Below are 21,467 nucleotides of genomic sequence, written 5' to 3' on the forward strand. Positions count from 1 at the left end.
TTTGTTACGGTAGGTTATTTCACTTTATTGTATAAAGTGGGATACAATATCAATAAAATGGGAAACTGAGTCAAAACACAGGTAGACATTTAGAAAACAAGAACAATGAAACATATCTATCATACAACACATTTCAAAATTACTAACACTTACCTCAGGCTTGTAATCATCTTCCCACCTAGAATAAAAAAGAAAGTTTCGTTGTTAAAGCAACAGCATAAAAGCTATTTTAAAAAGGATTTAGAATTTTTTTTTATCTAGGCCATCCTGCACACAGATTTCAACTTCCCAAGTGACCTCAACTATTAATCAAGGCCTCCCACCAGATGGCATAGCTGTAGTACCACATTCAATGCTAGGATATAGGATTACAGTAAGGCCACCAGAAGAGTCCAGGTACACTTTCTACAGGGCTGTCAAGAGATTAAGAAAATTAATCGTGATTAATCATGCTGTTAAACAATAGAAAACTATTTATATAAGTATTGTTGGATTTTCTCCACATTTTCAAATATATTGATTTCAGTTACAAAACAGAATACAAAGTGTACAGTGCTCACCTCATTTTTTATGATAAATATTTGCACTGTAAAAATAAAAGAAATGGTATTTTTCAATTCACTTAATACAAGTAGTGTAGTGCAATCTTTATCATGAAAGTTGAACTTACAAATGTAGAATTATATACAAAAAATAAAACAATGTGTTCAAAAATAAAACAATGTAAAATTCTGGATACTACATGTCCACTCAGTCCTACTTCTTGTTCAGCCAATCAGTCAGACAAACAAACTTGTTTACATTTGCAGGAGATAATGCTGCCCGCTTCTTGCGTACAATGTCACCTGAAAGTGAGAACAGGCATTCACATGGCACTGTTGTTGCTGGTGTTGCAAGATATTTATGTGCCAGATGCACTAAAGATTCGTATGCTCCTCCATGCTTCAACCACCATTCCAGAGGACATGCGTCCATGCTGATGATGGGCTCTGCTCGACAACGATCCAAAGCAGTGCAGAACAACACATGTTCATTTTCATCATCTGAGTCAGATGCCACCAGCAGAAGGCTGATTTTCTTTTTTGGTGGTTTGGGTTCTTTTAGTTTCTGCACGGAGCATTGCTCTTTTAAGATTTCTGTAAGCATGCTCCACACCCCATGCCAATCAGATTTTAGAAGGCACTTCAGATTCTTAAATCTTGGGTCAAGTGCTGTAGCTATCTTTAGAAATCTCACATTGGTACCTTCTTTTCGTTTTGTCAAATCTGCAGTGAAAGTGTTCTTAAAACAAACATGCTAGGTTATCATCCGAGACTGCTATAACATGAAACATATGGCAGAATGCGGGTAAAACACAGAGCAGGAGACATACAATTCTCCAAGTTCAGTCTCAAATTTAATCAACGCATTTTTTTTTTAACAAGCGTCATCAGCATGGAAACATGTCCTCTGAAATGGTGGCCAAAGCATGAAGGGGCATACGAATGTTTAGCATATCTGGCATGTAAATACCTTGCAACGTCTGCTACAAAAGTGCCATACGAACGTCTGTTCTCACTTTCAGGTGGCATTGTAAATAAGAAGCGTGCAGCATTATCTCCTGTAAATGTAAACAAGTTTGTTTGTCTGACTGATTGGCTGAACAAGAAGTAGGACTGAGTGGACTTGTAGGCTCCAAAGTTTTACACTGTTTTGTGTTTGAGTGCAGTTATGTAACAAAAAAAATAAATCTACATTTGTAAACTGCACTTTCACAATAAAGAGATTGCACCATGGTACTTATATAAGGTGAATTGAAAAATACTATTTCTTTTATCATTTATACAGTGCAAATATTTGTAATACAAATAATATACAGTGAGTACTGTACACTTTGTATTCTGTGTTGTAACTGAAATCAATATATTTGAAAATGTAGAACAACATCCAAAATATCTAATACATTTCAGTTAGTATTCTATTGTTTAACAGTGCAATTAATCACTATTATTTTTCTACTATACAGACAGTTAGTAACAAAGCTCCTTCACAGAACATCAGCTCCTTGAGAAGAAAAACGCTTTAATTATCTTGGTCATCTCCTTTGACTGTGTGCCACCTTTGCAACATTCTCAACCAATGCCAGCCCTGGGTGTGATGGACCATTCTGGGATATGATCTGAAGTTTCTCTCTACATAAATACATCATGCTGCCATTAAATGACTCAGCACGTGCAATACATCAGAAAGTCATAGTTATACATATACATATAAGATTAAAATAACCTATAACTCACTGATAATCAAAAAAGTTTTGTACAAGAGCAAAAACTGAACAAAGACAAAAATGTAGGATTTTTTTCTAAAGACAAGTAGCAATGGTCTGAGATAAACAAAATAAGTGACCACTTAATCATTTCAAATATATGGTGATGTGATGGTAATAAATGTATTCATGTGGGAGTTTACTGGAGGTTTCCTCACCTTGATTTTTTCTTTGATGATGAGGCTAGAAAAAAAACATTGGAAGCGGTCAGCAAGAGCATATGGTCATTATAGTATCAATGCAAACGGATCATAATATAAATTCCATATTTATCTACACTCCCAGCTCAGTTAAGTACAGAACTCTTCAGCACTGGCCCTGTTCATTATGCCAATGGATCTGATTAAATTTTCTCACCATCAGCCAAATTCACTTTCCCTCTTATCTTACTATTAGGCTATTAAAATGTACCAGGTACTGTCTGCCCCCAGCTGGCATCGTTCAGATTGTGTCACACCAAGATGTCCAAGATTATATAAATGTATTTGGATCAAATATTTATAGCTGACCTTTTTCATTACTAAGCTAATTTTAAAGATATAGTATTTGCAATATTCAGCTACACTTACATTCTAATGGGTCAGATGATTGTTAGCATACTGAAGCCAGTTCAGAGGTTCTATAAAGAACCCATAGTTTTTCTAGTGGAGGGCAGACTGTAGAGTACATAACCAGGTAGGCCCCCTTGTCCTGGTATAAATAGCAGTGTAAATAGTGAAGCATGGCTTAGGCAAGTAAAGACACGCCTGAAGGACAGGGGTCTGAGTCCAAGTACATGCCCTACATGGCAGTCTACTTGCCCAAGCTGTGCCTCCCTGTCTACACTGCTATTTTTAACAGCATACAGTCACATTGCCTCCCCAGTGCTAGAGAGCCTTCCCCTGCTGCAGGGAAAGACTCCAGCAGCAATGAGGAGCTCCAGTAGTGGGAAAAAGCCTCCACCCTGCCAGAGCCTCTCACTTACAGGTATAGCTATACACCGCACAGCTGGCTTTTCACTGCAGCATATAGCTACACATATCCTAGACACTACTGCCGGCAGTGTGTGGTGTAGACATAGCCTCAGTTCACTCAGGAAGGAGAAATTTATATCAACTTATTCCAAAACAATGACATAATACTGCATTTTTCACTGAAATACATTTTTCAGTTGAGTTAATGAGTACAATCACTACTAATTATGATCTTAAATAGCAGAGACAAGATGGGTGAGGTAATATTTTTTATTGAACCAACTTCTGTTGGTGAAAGACAAGCTTTCAAGTTTACGTAGCGCTCTTCTTCAGGTCTGCAAAATGTAAACAGATTGTTTAGCATAAGTAGCTAACACATAGTTCACATTATATCTTAGTTATGTGTTAGCTACTTATGTTAAACAATCTGTTCCACCTTGTATTTAGCTGTGACACACTGACTACATTTCCCAGACCTGAAGAGCTCTGTGTAACTAAAAAGCTTGCCTCTTTAACCAACAGAAGTTGGTTCAATAAAAAATATTACCTCACCCACCTTGTCTCTCTAATATCCTGGGACCAACACACATACAGCAACACTACATATCTTCAATACTGCCATATGCATTTTCAGTATTTTCAAAATGTTTCAGAAATGTGAAAAATATAACAAGATCCCTTTTTGCACATCTAATTAAAACACTGGAGGATTTAAAAACAGAAAGTTATATGCATACCAAAGCTATTGCTCTAAAATTTTACATGTTTTAAGTAATCACTAACTTTTGCAGCTATCTGTAATCTCAAGTTAGGTTCAAATATTCAGAATTTGAAGTTTTATTTAAAATATATTAAAATTATATTAATGTAATTTCACAAACTTACAAGATATACTGGGTCTTGTATAACCTTCAGTCTAGGAAGCAAAAACAGGCTTGTTTAGATTAGACGTCCTCACTTACATATGAATTAATATTGGTTGTTTCCCCACAGTTCAAGTCCTCTGCCATGCCCAGCAGAAACTAGGGCCCCCAGAGAACCCATCTCACTATACTTTTATTTACCACTACCTATTGCACCACATAATTTTACATTTAACAAATGCTAAACATTACCAGGCAACCTTACAAATTAGCACTCGTTTTCTGAAAGAATCAAGTTTGAGATGCAAGAATTTCCTCAGGTCCTGAGGATTTCTAAAACATAAGCAATTTCAACCCATTGCCACTATGAATCTTAATGTAATATACCCAACTTTTATCACTGAAAACAGGACTGGCTGGACAATTTCTGATCCCAAAAGTTCTAAATTTCTGTGAAAACAGCAACAAGTTTTTGGTGAAATTTTAAGGAATCCTCCTGATTTTTTGACCAGCATTAAGTGAAATACTGACTCAGGAAGATGTATGCTTTCTGAAAGCATTTTGTAAAATTAAACAGAGTTTACTACTTTTTAAAATTAAAAATTTAACATTGCCTAGTGTCTAGTTTGCCAGAACCTAGATACAGAACCAAAGAACAAATTTAGTTGCTAGTTTAAACTTATCCAATTTACCTTATAGATCTTTAAGCCTTCAGTCTTTTCTATCTCTCTTGCTATCCGTCTGAGAAATGAGACTTTGTCCTCTTTCACGCCTGGTGTGTTCTTCTTCATTTTATCTGGAAATTCTTTAGACTGTCAATGAAAAAAGGTTTGAGACCATTTCAATACTAAATTTGACGAGTCATGCATTTTGGAAAATTTTACAATACCTGTGGAGAAAACTAAACAATACGATTTTAGACATTATGGTCCTACATTTCCTCTAGCAGAATATAACTAATTGTGATTTAATATGATAAATTTTTATTAGTTTTCATCATTACAGAATTTTAACACTATACAGAACTCAGGTAAGACACATGACAAAAGAAACATGCTTTGTACAATGTCCTAAAGGCAACCAGACTTGGGCTCTGATGAACTAAGAGAAGGAGCTGTTGTGACATGCTTCAGGAGTTTTAATAGAGACACCTTCAGCCGGCTTGGTCCCATGGCAAACACCACTAAAAATTCTTGAACCTTTTTTGAAGATACGGAAAAGAAAAGTTTGAAATGTAGCGTATTAAGGCTTTCATTTTAACAGTATCCCTTACTCTTTTTCACTGTAACCATAGACAATTTTTCTATGAACCACCCCGGGTATTAAAGATGGGGAAAGAGGTACAGGGAGAAGAAAAGCAGTTGAGATGGGTTGGAGCTGCTGCTGTTGATCTTAAAATCTGATGCCATTTCCTTGAAGACAAACTAAGACAAGCACACATAAAAGAGGAAAGAAAATAATACAAAGGTAGAAAATGAAGCTTCTGTCTTTGGCGTTGATTCTTACTTGCAAATCTCACTTCTAGAGAAACACAAGGCCAACACACAGTCTTATCAGCTATTCTGAAACTTGTACCAGCGTCGGGTTGTTTAGGGTTTTGCTTGTAGCTGTCTCTCTGGTCCCAGGCTCATAACAGTACTGCAAAGGTGGAGTTGTCTTAGACAGCTAAGCCAGATTCTTTTCAGAAAAAACGCAAAAAGTAATCGATGGGGAAAAAAAGATAGGGTGAAAAAGGAAAATGACACACATGGGAATGGGTTACAGCAGGAACGCAAGGCTCACACACCAGGGAGGCGGTGCTGGGGATTTAGCTGTTGTAGGTGACAATGTCATGATCAGGACATTGATCAGAATCAGGCCTGTGATGGTCCAACAGTATCACAGTGGACCTGGGCAACCCAGAAGATGTTGGAAGTAACAATCACAATGGCATAGATTGATCCGTTCAGGCCCTGGGTTCTCCAGCCATCTAATGTTAATTTGATCCTCCCCTAAGAGTCTTTTTTTTTTTTTTTTTTTTTTAAAGGATCTCAAAAGGAAGTGATGGACAGAATAACCCATCCCCTCATTAGATTCTCTATTAAACCTAGATTCCGACACACCAATTTTGGTCCATTTATTTCCAGTCTCACACTCCTCTTGGTTACCAGACATGATCTTACAGTCTTTGTCTTATATCAGCAGACTTTTTAAGACTACCCAGTCTTTGGTCTCCTTTACCCATTAAAATGTGTTATAAATTACTGGAATATTTTATTAATGTTTATCCACTTTCCTTGCAGCTGAGCTCACAACTGGGCAGTCCTGTCAGCCCCAAATCACTACAACAGAGTCACTGGTGTATAAGAACTTACACTAGGGACTGAGAGCAAGACCATATTCAAGCAATAGAGAAGAGATTGTTTTAAAAAACAACAACAACTGAGTGCTATATCACTTAAGGCTTTAAAAATCATAAGTTAACACACTTACACCCAGAAGCTAGTTTAGTATACAGATTTACTGATTACTCTTGGCAATCTGACCTGCTAAAATGACAAGTCTATTGGATTAAGAGAAGTCAAGAGATCTAACTGAATCAGGAACAACAAATGGGCTTTATCACCATTTGCCAATCATCTGAACACAACCTGTGCCATAATATACTCAATCGCAACTGATGGGGTCCAGAAAACCACAAGTCCGGATATACGGGGAGCTGCCCAAGGTTCTCAGTGACCATACCTTAACTAGTTACTGAGCAGATGACCAGCTGTTCTCTTCAGCCACCATTAGATAGCAATGACTTTTGGTCACTAGTGTAGCTGGACATAAAATGCTCCCTATCTCATTATAGCCTCTTGAGCAACCCTAATTACCACGTGTCTAAACAACAAAAATGAAAATGTTGCCATATCTTCTCAATTCATCTATGCTTTGGATTCCTTAGTATTCTTCATATATTATTATTAGTTCATAATGAGGCCCCTAGGAGCTATCGCAGTATAAACAACTGTTTATACAAAAGAAAATAAATGGTGTAATAGAGTATTTAAGCACTGACTCAAATACATAAAATTTTACTTACAATATATGCTCTTCTGTGTTTATAGCCACTGAGATGTTCTATCATAGGTGCCATCTCTGTGTTAAATTCACATAGTTTGCATTCATAATGTGGCTCTCTCCTCCCTTCAAATCTGATTTCAACCACATGTTCTAAACCTATAAAATCAAAAGTTACAAGTACTTACATTTCTTTATACAGGCAATTATGAACAAATATATTCTTATTTCAGCTGTGTAGGGACAACCAATGACGAATCAATGATAAAAGATACTGATCCATTTTAGGTATTTCCTACATTTCCTCACAATCGCCCATTAAGGATTAGATTTCTTACTGGTAATATTTGTTAGTTCAAGTTTCTCTCTTCACCAGTACAGACTTTTCTCCGAGTAAAAGTTCTGTCCTTGGCAGACTGCCTGTCACAGAACTTCATATACCTAGAATCTTAAGAATATACAACCAGAAGAAAAAACAGAGGGTGCACACAAGCACATACCATAAAAGAATGTTAAGGTCTAGCACTCAAAAGTTAGGAAATGCAAGAATAAAGGTTTCCTGTGCAACCTTAATTCAGCCCCTTTATGCATGTCTATGCAGTCTTTAATTACATGACCTCCCATACTAATATTCCCACAGGATCCTTGCCTCATTCAATATACAGGATGGACCACAGTTCTGGGGATGAATCAGCATTGTGTAGACAGAAGACGCCTGTTTGTAGGATCCTGGGAGGTGTGTACTAAATGAGGCAGGAGATCACAGGAAGGGAAAGGTCTCATGGTAAAGGAACTGGAACACCATCCTGGAGATTTGGATTCTATCCCGGCCTCTGCCACAAATTCCTACGTGATGCTCAGCAGGTCACTTAAACCAAACTTCCCTTATGTGGTCAGTTATTTCTGTACTTCATTTTTTGGGTGCCCAACCTGAAAACCTGAGTTCTGAATTGCAGAAGAGCTGAGGACTCACAGTTGCAACTGAACTCAATGGGAGCTGTGCTTAAAACGTGTACAGTGATATATAATGCTAACTAACTACTCTGAGAAAAAAAAAAGCCCATAAGTGTCTCAAATTGGGCACCCAAAATTAATGGACACTTTAGACCTTAATTTCTCTTAAGTTTTAGCTCCTCAGCTATAAAATGGGGATGATAATAATACATCCTACAGATGAGTGCTACAGAAAAGATTTCAGGAAATAATTCTGTTTTCACAGCAGGGATTGAAATAGTGAATGTGCAGTAAATAATGGTCTAGGCTCCATATTGAACAAGAGGATAAAGCAAAATACCAAGAAGCTGCTCACTGAATGAGCACCATCCCATGGTTATGAGTAAAAAAATAGCATATCACATAGTTCAAGACTATGATAATGCATACGTGTAAGGGGGACAAATTAAGGTTGCACTGGTAACCTGAATTCTTGCATTCCCTGAAACTGTCCCCAGAGTAGCTGGGTTTAGAGGTAGGTGACACAGGAAATGATCTCTCAATCCCACTGTTTACAACAGTAGCTCAATTTAACTCCAACGCTGAACATTTATTCTATACCAATACCATATAAGGCAGCAGTAAGCCACCAGGCATAGTGGTACTTTTTGCAGGACTGACAATGGAGGTAACATGTATTTTGCACAGCTCAAGAGTTCTATTAAATCAGTTAAGAGCAGACCTTCTGTGGAGAAATAATGATCCAAATAGAGGAAACTTACTGCTTACAACAGAGCCCTTATTACTCAATTCAACGTACTCCTCAAAGAGGCTAGCACTTGCTAGGATCATGGAGGACATTGGCTAGTAGGAAATGATAAACTGATGAAGCTAAGCTCTGCCTAGGAAAAACCATCAAGTAGAGAAAAACGGTAGTATGTCCCAGTAGATTTAATATTCTCAGGAACATCATGAGGGTAAACAATCATACAGAAAATCCTGGGCCATCAGAAAAAACTTATGTCTGGCTTTTCTTCTGCAGAACAACAGAAAGAACAATGGCATGTGGAGTTCAATGTGTCCCTCTAGAAATGGAGTACTACGGGGATGAGATGCCAGATAATCTACCAGCCTCCCAGAGTAAGTCCCATCTTCAGAGTGAAAGCTCAGACTGATGAAAGTAGTAACAGAATATTTGCTATTGGAGATCTTCCAAAAAGCATTAAATATGGATAATATAAAAGTGATAAACAATATCTAAAATATTACTTGACTTACACCAGTGATTAAAGTTCAAGCAAAGGGAAGTTGTCTGACCACAAACACAACATACCAACTAGCGGTTCCTCTCTTTTGGGATCTTTCATGAAATCTTTCAGACAGGTTATGTCCTTTGTAAGCTTCCGCTTAACTAGTGAAAACAAAATAGAAATACATATTAGACAGACAAATTACAATTACCGTAAGATACTGGGCATTTTGAACATAGTTTCATATGACTGAACTGACAAAATGAGTTGCTAGCCACGGTTTTTGAATGGTCAGAGTGAATTTTAGTTATGAAATATTGAAAAATATTAGTTTACAATGGAAACCGATTTCCCTTATTAGCAGTGTTCAAATGCACAGTCTATAAAAAAAATCAAAATAATTTGTATTAGTCATCCAGACTTATCCTGGCATCCCATTTTGTGCCTGAAAAACTGGGAGTTCAATATAGGTAACGGACACATCCAAGTTAATGATTTGCAGACAAAGTTAAACAGACACATTGGCATTCACAAAATTCTTCAGCCAAGTCAAAGCACCTGTAAAGGGCTTTTAAGAAGCTTAGATTTAGATTTCATCAAGCTAAGATGTTAGGGATAGAATCCCAATTCCTAGCAAAGGAAGACCTCAGTATTTTTCACACTAACTTCACTTAGGATTCATTAGGGTTACCATAAGTCCGTATTTCCCCGGACATGTCCAGCTTTGTGGTTCTTAAATCGCCATCCGGGAGGAATTTTTAAATATCTAAAAACGTCCGGGATTTTGCCATTATTATTTTTCCCCGAAGAAGAGCTGGTCATTCAAGACACAGGCGAAGAGTTAGCACTGCCCACCCGGGGAGATCAGCTGTTGGCAACTGCCAATCAGCTATTTAGCATGCGCAGCAGCCCTCACCATGTGCTGCAACCAATCAGCTGTTTGGCGTGAAGTCCCTGCCTATCAGCTGTTTCCCCTGCAGCTGCTGAAGCTCAGAGGCTGCAGGCAGATGTGAGTCCTTCTAATTTTCAGAGCAGAGGGAGCTGGGTTAGGGGTGACAAGCAGCCAGGGCACGGCAGCTTCTGGGCTAGCTGTGGAGGGGTGGGAGAGATGGGGTGGGAAGCCTCTCGGCAGGGGGTTGTGGGGAGATGGGCTGGCAGCTTCTCGGCTGGCTCCAGGGGCCTGCTGGGGGGAGTACGGGCCAAGGGCTTTCTCAAGGACTGAGCCAACCATTCTCAGCCCACCCCGGTGTTTCCCCCAGGACCTGTGCTCCCCCTCCAGCCAGGAGAAACCAGCTGCGTACCCACTTAGTGCTGGGCAGGGAGACAAACCAAAGGACATGGCTCCTTTAAGAAAAGTTTGCCCTTGTGTCTAATGAGTGAACTTGGCTGGGGCGAGCAGCTTGCCCCCTCCCCCTCCTTCACCTGTCCAGAGGGGCTTCACTGAAGCCCCAGCCCCAGTTGCAAATGAGCAGCCTCCCCAAGCCTGGGCCCTGCCTGAGCCCAGACCCCTCCCATGCGGGCTCTGGGAGCTCCCAACCCCTACGGTTCTGACCCAGGTCCCGGGGCTGCATATCCCTTCCCCATGCATGAGGAGTCAGGAGGGGGCAACATACCACCAGTACTTCTAGCCTCAAGCTCCCCGTGGAAGCTGTCTTCCCCCTCCCCCACACCCACATCAAGTCTGCCCGAGTGGCTTTGCCTCCCAGAGAGGAAGTTTATCCCCTCCTCCCACGTGAGGAAGGATTGATTCCCTTCCCCTGGATCCACCCTCCCTGCCCAGCTCCCAGGGAATTCCTTCCCTTGCATCCACCCCCCTGTATCAGCTTCAAGTCAGGAAGACGCTGCCTTGCTTCACCTTGGGACACCTGAGCTCCTCTTTCTTCAGGATGCTGGGCTGCTGCAGCCCAGTGGAAGAAGCAACCACCCCTCCTCCCCCGCCTTTGGGCATGGTCCCACCAGGGGCCCCTCTCCCACAAAAGCTGTAGAGTGTGTGAGCGAGTCAGTGAGCGAGCTTCGAAGTGGGGGTGGGCTGCAGCCCTGGAGATTGGGATGAGCTGGAGCGATACAGCAACCACACAGCAGGATGAATGAAGGGGCCATTTCTTTGCTGGGCTGTTGAATTAAATTTCTCTGTGTCAGGGCATGTAGTTTCTGGGCTGGCCACAGGGGGTGCAGTTCAGGGGAGACAGAGCTGCTTTGAGTGCATGGGTGAGAGGAAAGGACTCACTACATATAAAGTAGTACAGTGAACTTTAAATAATTAAATTTCACTTTTGAGGCCACAGCACTTTTTCTTATATATACTCAATATAGAAGACATGTAGTGCACAGTATATATAGCAGTATAACAACACATTAATACAACGTGAGTTGGTAGATACTGGTGAAAATACACCCCACCCCCCCGGGTGGCGTATCCTCTTTTTTGAACGTTCAGATATGGTAACCCTAGATTCATAAAACTATTCAGGGAAGGATCAAAATAATCCAACAGTTACTCTGTCCTGGATATGTTGGCCTGAGAAAATATCCTCAAGCAGTGCTTACATATGCAACCATTTTAGGAAGATGCCTGTATTAAACATCCTTGCGTAATAAAAAACATATACGATAATACTTGAACAAAAAACAGTGCTCCAGTAGTACATTCAGGATCTGCTGGACAGAGATTAGGATCAGGATTCAAACTGATCCTCCTAAAATCAACACAATGTGCTGTCACTAGACTAAGGTTTTGTTTGCTCATTTGAGAGATTTACATCTGAGTAACTGCATGATGCGAGTACTTGCCACAATGAAAAAATATTAAAAAGCAAAGGTATCAAAGCCACATTTAAAATATTTTCTCTTCTTTGCTGACATTATGCACCTCCGTAATAGTCAGTTTCCATAGTTTACTCAGCATTTACTACAAAATCCAGTTTTTGTTAATTTTATGCGGTTACAGTGAAACAATTGGTGAATCAGGCATCCACAGGGTGGATTTATTTATATCATCAATTTTAATCATAATTTCTATCACATTTTTCATTTGTACTTTTTAGTTCTTTTCCTAAAGAAAAGTTGAATCTCATTGATTGGTAACCATTAAAACATGTGGATTTGCAACTACATATGGCTTTTATGTTAAATTTGGTGCTTCTTTTTGCTACCCAGGAGAATACACTATACTTATAAACCTTTATTTACGCAGTTACGTAGATTAATTTACATTTATTCAGATTCAATTTTTACATTTTTTATGTTAGAAAATAATGAATGATGCATTTCTTTTTAATAGATTTACTTTTTACTTGTGATTTGTGTCAAGCTCTATTTGGAAGGAAATTCAAATTCAGTTAAAAATGCACAAAACCAAAAATTAAATTTTGATTAAATATAACTACCTTTGAAAGTGCTGGATAAATGAGAAAAAAGTTCTTCAAAAGACATACTGACTTTAAAAACTGATTTATTACACAAAGGAAGTATTATCTGTAGTTGGTGAATTGAACTGATTGTTTCTGGTAACGATGTCCTTTGAGATTTTAGAACTAGATCTCACACCTAGTTTTTATTCATAGAGTGGAAGAGGAAAACAAGCTTTCCTGCTTCTTCAGGATCTTTATTTTTTGGGGTCACTCAACTAGCTGAATAAACGGATGTTTAGAAAATATTCTGACCCCCAGAAGTGGCTACTGATGTCAAAATCTGGTTTAGCACTCAAACTCTAGTTCACGGTGTTTAAACTGTGACTTCTACCAGTTCAGTGGTTTGTCTTTCTTTAAAGCTTGTCAGCAAATGTGTATTAGACATTTTTTGTATTTAATTATTTTAATAATTTAGGCCTTAGCATAGGCTGTCAATTTTAAATTTAATTTTACATGTTTATATTAAAAATAAACTTGTATTTAGTTTAAATTAAAAAATTCAAATTTAATTAAAAAATCCAACATTTTTTATTTAATAAAACCATAGGTTTTTTAAAAATCTACCCTGGGCACTTGGACTAAACTAATCATAAAGAAAGCTACTTCCTACAAATCTCAGGAAAGTAAAACAGTATTACAATAGCGGTAGTTTAGTAAATGCTATTTTCCCCACCCCAAGGATGCCAGAACAGAGTCATGATTAAAGCTACGTAAACAGAAAATGGGATTAAAAAAAACCAAAACATCTTCTTAACTCCATTACAGGCATGGATTATCTGTGCCAACAGAAACAAAATCCAGGCTCAGTAAGAGAAAGTTTTACCAAACTTTCACACATCTGCTGGAGGATTCATAAGCTAAAAGTCATGCTCTGTATCACAGGTTGCAAGAACATCCCAGATTTGACAAGGTTTCCTTCAATCAAAAGTCTCATATTTTGCTGTTTTTCAGAAATTCTTAAACTGAAGTTAGCCATTGCATGAAGCACTGATGGTCAAAATTTTTGATAACTCCACTTGTGCACTGTCTCTTCCGAAAACTTAAGACTATCTTCATGAAGTTTGGACTCTGACCATCGAAACAAAAATTTTGTTTTCTAGAAGGGCAACTCAAAGGGTCTCGTGGGGGGCCGCGGGCAGGTTTCAGGGGGTCCACCAAGCAGGGCCAGCATTTGACTTGCTGGGGCCCAGTGCAGAAATCTGAAGACCCACCATATGGGGCTGAAATCCAGGGCCCTGAGCAACTTAGCTACGTGGGATACCCTATGGCGTGGGGCCTCGGGCAATTGCCCTGCTTGTTATCCCCCACCCGGACCCTGGCTTTCACATGCAGAAAAACTCTTCTTGTGGCACGGATGGGCCGTGCAGTTTTTAGAGCATGTTGGGAGGGCCTCAAAAAGAAAAAGGTTGAGAAACCCTGGTGTAACATGTTGAATTTATTCATTTATATTCAGTTTTCTTACCTGGTCTCTGTGTTTCATATATCACCGGCACGGGAGCACCTAAGATAACATTTTGACGGTTATTTGTCTTTCTCCGCATAGCAGAACAGACACAGAAAATAAAATTTGTTTAAAGCGATGTCTCCCTTATTCTATGTACCTAATGTTTTCAATTTAACCTCACTAACAATATTTTTCCATCTGAGTATTTGATTTTTTTGGTTTTGTATCTTTTCAGTTAGTATTTTTATTAACAATTTTTTTTAAAAAAGCGTACACCTTCAAATTTCATTGCTTCCCCTACCAGGCAAAACACCAAGTATGGATCACAGAAATATTGACTAAAACATTTATTTGGAAGTTTAACTACAAAAATTATTTAATCTATGTTACTCCTAATCCAGTTATTTTCCTTATTTAATATTTATTATGGTAGCTTTGAAAAACCACAACTGGGATCAAAGCCCCACTGTGCTAGATACAGTACTAAAAGGAGAGTCTACACAGTTTACAATATAATCTTTTAGGTCCAGAAGCAGTTAGGTCCTGATATTGTCCATGATGGGGAAACCCCTTGTACTCATGGGAAACCCCATGCAGGTTCCCAAGTCTATCCCATAGAACTGATTACCCAATCAGGCCCTTACAGGGCCTTTTCAGATATTTTCATGCTTGGTAGTGTTACTTTTGCACAGTTACTTTCCCCCTTCCTGTGTCCCTCACCCAGTCCTCCACACGCTCACATGTCCCCATATAAATACCCAGTATAAAGCTAATTTATGGCACACATTCAAAAATTTTAAAAAAGCCCTAAGAAAAGTATCTTATAAAGTTCAATATGCGGTATTAAAATACCCTTTTGCAGAAAATATTAAAAGTTCAACCTAGATTATAAAGCTCCTGGGGCAAGTGTCTGCCTTAAAATTGATGTAAAATACCATATTAATTTTTATGTTACCATAGGTTTATAGCACACTAATGAAGCTAAGGGAACCCTGGGCTGTGAGCAGTACTGGTTCTCTTTGGCATCTGTACCAGATAAGTATTTCAAGAGAAGATTATAGTGGATTACAATATCAAACTTATGTAAATTTGATAACCATTTCAAGACACTGTGCTAGTGTTTAAATTTAACAAAAGGAAAAAACGTTTTAACCAGATTTCTTCTTAGAATAATCAGGTCTCCCATTTGACTGAGTCAACCACACCCCTAAACCATCTGTCAATGAAATGGTGATTTGACTTGGTAATCCTGGTCTCTGGGCAAAGTCATAAAACATACAGGGCCAAGTCCCAAAAAATATTTCCAAGATGCTAAGTTATAACAAAACTAAAAAAAGATTTAGAAAGGGAACATACTATATTTCAAGTTGTCCTTTCATCAAGTATCACTGATCATCTGAGATCCAATTTAGGTTTCTTTAAAGAAACCCTTCAATATTTTATGGCCATATAGGTCAACACAATTAGCTTGACAAAATAGTCAAGAACAATTTTTCCTCTTGAGTGCAATTATCTCCACTATGCCTCAGGAGAGAAAGCTTACCAGCTATGTGCAACAAGTGAGATTAAAAAACTATTAAAGATAACCCAACACCACACTATTGAGTTACCTTATATATTTCTTTTCAGGGACAAAGGAGGACAATTTGTCCTGGGAAACTGAAACAATCCTGTTCTAGGATCTAGCTCTTTATCGTCATGCTACCTTAAAGATGTGCACTATGGAAGCCTTTGGTGTTTCCCCTCTTCCCCACTCCATCCCCCCCCCCTTTTGTTTGCTGTATGATAATGAATAAACTCTCTGATCCTTGGCTCACCTAAGACACTGATTGAATCTTACATCCCACTCATTTCAAGCCTTTTCCATACAATCTGGTTTAACCTGAGTTTACTTTAGGAATGAAGACTGGATCCTTTGAAGGCATCTAATCTTTGTGAAAAGAGCACAAATGTTTTGATCATACTTCAAGGACCACGGATGATGGATGTAGCATAAACAACAGACAGACAGGTTCAAAGTCTCTCCTGCAGAGCAGATGTCCAAAAGTAAGCCTTATTTTATATAACCAGGAAGTAGGAAGGGTATGGAATTGAGAATACAGTGCCGATACCTAGTATTTATATTCCAGGTCTGACATTTATATGCTGATATGGACTGACAAGTGGTGCTTCTGTAAGAAATGTGTGTATGTATAATGTAGGGAAACCTGGTTTATTCTTTTCTATTTATTGGAAGCAAGCCAGATGCTGGAGTAAATTCAGTTTGTAGATTTCATTTCTGGAAGTTGGGAAAGTTTAAACTGCTTGAAAAGCAGGCCTCTCAATTAGTGATTTTGTCTCATTACCCAGACTGAGGTCTGAGTGCAAGTCTGAACAACTATTCAGCAAATCCCTTCAGCTGAAGGTACAGGCACTGAAAACTAGTGTCTTCTTGACCACTGTGGAACAATTATTAATATTGATCTACTTTATTTTCTGTATCATTCTCCAGGACAGGTAAAATCAGGAAGAGATAGCCAACACTTTCATAACATCATTGCCATGGGTTCTTCGAGGTAGAACATATCTTGGAATTCTTCTGACTAACAGGGATACCAGGAGGACACCAAACTCCTCTGAAGACTTAGATATGAGAATAAATCATCCACTCAATCTACTCTTTGCTGACTAGCTCAAGCTCACCACTCTGAAAGCTGTGCGCCTTTTACTGAACGTTGCACATCAGTAAGACTCTTCTCTACAGAACAAGAGGATGGATTCTTTGTGAAGACTGGTGCTTCTCATCCCTTCTTGTCTGTTGACATAACACAGTCAGGATTATAGCCAGGAAACTCATATGAACATGTGTCCATGTAGAGTGTCTACACTGAACACACATATTCTTAGGAGCTTGCGTCTTCATGGATACTGGAGTGCCGAGTACGTAGGCTACTAACAGAATATTTTTGTTATTTTTGTTCAAAAATGCACTCTTCTCTGCCACAATCCTCTCTACCCACCACTCTAATACTATATAACATGTGTAAAGTTGTTTTTAAAGTTGCCATTGTTAATTTCCAGTTTTATATAACAATTACTAAAAATTGAAATTTTGAAAAACGCACATGATATAAAAAGGACTTAGCTGACCTACATCAGGAGACATCACTACATCAGGAGAGTTTCAGATACTCATGCTATCCCAGAATGATATGTTTTGTACTGTCTGAAGCAAACAAAAGTAGTCAGAGGTTTTTTAAAACCTTCACCTTTTTCCTATGGTAAATGCTCCTTCACAGGCGGAAGTTTCAAATGACTTGGATTTTTCATCTTCCCCAGAGTCACTTAAATTAAATCACAAGTATGTCACACTTCAATACTGCAAGTTGAAACACAGAGGTCTTTAAAACCACAATCAAAGGACTCAAAAAGCAGAAGGAACACAGGTTTTCTTAATTGAAGAGCCACACACAGCGTATAACTTGGGATAACTGTCCAAAAATGGACTGTAATAGAGTTACAGTAGAAACTCATTCATTTCCAATCAAAACTGGAAGACCTACCACAGTTTACAAAATTTGTGAATTAAAACAAATAAAATTAAAAATATTCTAGGATGCTCTAAGATTTTATTCCTCCATTTAAAAAAGCATCATTATAGTATTTAAGATATTAGACTGTATACTAATAATATGACAAAAGTAATGATGTCTTAGTGGTGGGTCTGCTACTAAGTCTTAAAAACTGGTGTTTTGTCCCACTTCAAAATTTGCAAATCTTCCTTTGTTATTAGCAAGGCACTAGCTATATAAGTCTGACATTCCTGTTAACTTGTACGTATTATGTACAAAGTTATGTATTTCTTCCATGTTCACACATACTTTGTGCAGAAGAGGGAGAAGAGGACCACAAAAACTGTTTAAGAGTAGGATATATGAAGAGAGTCAGAAGCTCTCAAGCTGTGATCCACAGAACAGTGTGATCAGACAGACTGCCATCTAAGTCTAACTTGTAGCTTCATAGATACTAAGGTCAGAAGGGACCATTATGATCATCTAGTCTGACCTCCTGCACAACGCAGGCCACAGAATCTCACCCACCCACTTGTTCCCATCTGCTAAACCACTAAAAAAGAAAAGCTAAAAATACTTTACTTTCTTACTATTACTTTTCAAACAAGACACTACAGTAGTGGCCACAGGCTTGCTAAATGATCGTGAATGGGAAGGAACATCATGGTATGTGTGTAATCATGAGTGGAATAGGAGTTGTTCGCAAGACTCTATTAAAGAGTAGTACACACAGTGACAAAGAAGTCTGATTTTCCTTTGAATGTTTAAGTAGATACTCTTGTGATATTTCTGAACAATTTAAGACTATAGATATCCTTTGACCCAGATGCCTCCTCACCAAGTGTGAAAAGGTCCTTATGTGAAATTTACATATGGAAATGCTTAATTACAGTTTCAAGGCAGGTAAGAATTAAACTGTCCCAGAACTGAAATATGGCTTTTATTAGGATACCAAAACCCATTTAAGCTCACAGCATATCACTGAAAAAAGTAGCATAAATTTACCTGAAGACAGATATGGCTACTTCAGTTTTTACTGCATGAACATAAATTAAAATAAAAAACTGTTTCCTATACCCATTTTCATCAGTGTCATTATCTGGTAGTCCTTACTTTCATGGTATCAAAGATGCAAGCTGATTCACTAAGCATGAATTTTTTCTGTTGTAATGCTAAAATGTATTGAACAGATTTGCAAAATATGCAAAACCACCACAAAATGCAGCAAGTGCTAACGCTAGCTGAAATATTGAACAAGCAATTTTATCATTTAAAAATTACAATTTGATAGCACCTATGGAAGCTTGAAGGGAAGAAGAAAAATGTCATACTTACGATAAGCATTCATGGCTCTCTCTTTCTTTAAATATGAAGATGCAAGTCATCCCAAAATAAAATAAGAAAAAAATCATTAATGTGTTAGACCATTTAAAAGAAAAAATGTACTTTCTTAATGCAGCTTTTGCAGATGAACTACAATGAAGGCCAACTTTTCCATTTTTACATAGTAAAAAGTATACAGCCTTTATGATTTTCTGCAAAAGCTGGAAGTGCTGACAAAGAAGTGCTGATAACAATTAATACCAGAAGGTTAACGTAAAGACAACCCTGGTATTACTTGAAGGAAAGGGATCAATTCTTAAAGATGATTAAGGCTTGACAGACTGATCTCAGGGATGCCACACAAAACCTTGATTTTTGCATGTTTGCAGCTCCTAAAATTTTAAGAGCTGTAGTTCCAAAAATCAACATTTTGGGCTAATTTGGCAAAATCCTCTGGCTAGCCAAAATTTCCTAAAGCTCTGATAACAACATGAAGAACAGGCAAAGCAGTTTTCATCAACTGAATCCATCACAAGTGGTTTTTGGGGAGTAGATGGAAGAAGAGGAATTGAAATTTCCAATTCAAGATATGGATAAGACTAAATATTGACTTGTTCCTAGGTCTTTCCAGGTAATAAACACACAAAGAAACAAGTTACTATTGATATTCTAACTCACCAATTTGAGAAATGAACCAATTCAACATATGTCAATGGTGCAGTTGTTTGTTGAGAGCATTCCAAAAAGAGGAAGAGTTTGAATGGCACATCTGAAATATTCAGTGCCACAGAGCAGATGCTGCAAGTCATTTCAACAATTCAATAAGAGATTTTCTAATTGACACAAACAGTTAGAGGATTTGGTAAAGAAACCAAAATACTGCCACAAAAGAAAACAACGAGAGAGAGGCAGTACCACTGCAGACAATGCAGCTTAAGCTCAACAGCATTTTAAAAACTTAGAATCTGGGCTTTAAGAATAAGTCTCCCATCTAGCTACAGAGACACAGGAATTATTACAGATAAGACCATTCTAGTCTGGTGTCTTGTGCCTGAGAGTTGCTAGTACCTGAAGTTTCAGAGGAAGGTGGAAAATGCATGTTCCCAATTGCATACTGCTATACACGGGGGGGGATTTCTTCTGGGTCATTTCTGGGCAGTCAGCTTATGCCCTTGATTGCGTTTTGATTATTGTTTTCATTAACATCAGTGAAGTGACTCCACAGTTGAGGTTGAGAGATCCATTCTATTTCTGACCCCTTTTAAAAAGCTGCGTTGGGACTGAAAATTCTCATGCTAAAATCTCAGGCCACAGGTGAAATTTCTTACAGGAAGCTGGAAATAAATTGTTCCAGCTGTTTTTGAGTTATAGGGCTCTGAGAAGTTAGTGTTTGATTTTTAACAAAGTATCTAACTTTGAGAAGCCATAACTCAAAAACTGCTGCTTTTTAGGGTTCAAACCTCCCATGCACTTTGTCCACCACAGTGCATAGGCTAGTTTTTACGGTTTACAAATTCACTTACAAAACATTTTGTTCCATGCACATAAGTAGACAAATCGTATCTCTTTATTTAAATCTTACTAAATATGCACACTTTAAATGACCTCACAGCAAGATATCAGAAATCAATATATGGAAATTCTTCACATTCCAGTTATTTAAGAACTCCTCCATAATAACCCTGAGGTTTTCCATGAAAGTGAAGCTTTCTTTAACAGAAATTTCTAAGCACTTCTGGTTGTGCAGATAACTTTCAGATCATAAGAGGATACAGTGTTGCTTGGAATAAAATGCAACAATAGCACCAGAATAGAAGCGTAAATTTCCCCAAGTTCATTTCAATGAGGGTAGTAAACTGAGGTCTAACAACGCTGGTATTTAAGTTACCAACTGTTTCATCACTATCAGTGTCATTGACAACATCTGATTAATATGTTTATCCAGGTGTCCTTGGTTTCATTTGGAAGGCCATCCCAAAGGAAATGAAGTTGTGATTGCAAATATCAAATATGCAAACATGTTCTGAAGTTTGATAATTCTGGTCTTCACCAACAAGATTTCCTCCTCCTCCTCCCCCCTGCTCTATCTTTTCCACCACTGTGAGAACTGCCCTGATAGAGACAAGGAAGTTCTGGTTTCATAGTGGCAGCAGAGTCTTGAACCCCAGAGGTTCTCTCTCTTTAGGAAGAGGGGAGACATTTGCATTTGGCTCCCCATTCTCTGGGTCAATGAGGGGAGATGGAAGAAAGGAATTCCACAATCCCACTGAGACTCCTCGATGGATGAAGGTAGCTCGACATGTGCAATTTGTAACATATACACAGAGAGGAGGAAACCACCTCTAGGGATGGAGTGAGAGTGGCCTCTTTATCTGTACTCCAGAGAGGGG

General features: G+C 38.3%; 1 protein-coding gene across 1 annotated transcript in view; it reads right to left on the reverse strand.

The window, feature by feature from the left end:
• The window catches only part of LOC140907180 (uncharacterized), a 67,001-nt gene that overhangs the window by 24,990 nt on the left and 20,544 nt on the right, over window positions 1–21,467 (reverse strand). Inside the window, exons 5-12 of the mRNA XM_073332520.1 lie at window positions 19,090–19,114; window positions 14,222–14,260; window positions 9,433–9,510; window positions 7,189–7,325; window positions 4,814–4,933; window positions 4,144–4,174; window positions 2,464–2,488; window positions 154–178 (exon numbers count right to left, since the gene is read on the reverse strand). Of these exons, the coding sequence (XP_073188621.1) occupies window positions 154–178; window positions 2,464–2,488; window positions 4,144–4,174; window positions 4,814–4,933; window positions 7,189–7,325; window positions 9,433–9,510; window positions 14,222–14,260; window positions 19,090–19,114 (480 nt within the window). The remainder of the gene's footprint in view (window positions 1–153; window positions 179–2,463; window positions 2,489–4,143; window positions 4,175–4,813; window positions 4,934–7,188; window positions 7,326–9,432; window positions 9,511–14,221; window positions 14,261–19,089; window positions 19,115–21,467) is intronic.

This window comes from Lepidochelys kempii, chromosome 2 (genome assembly GCF_965140285.1).
Source record: "Lepidochelys kempii isolate rLepKem1 chromosome 2, rLepKem1.hap1, whole genome shotgun sequence".
NCBI classification, from domain to species: Eukaryota; Metazoa; Chordata; order Testudines; family Cheloniidae; genus Lepidochelys; species Lepidochelys kempii.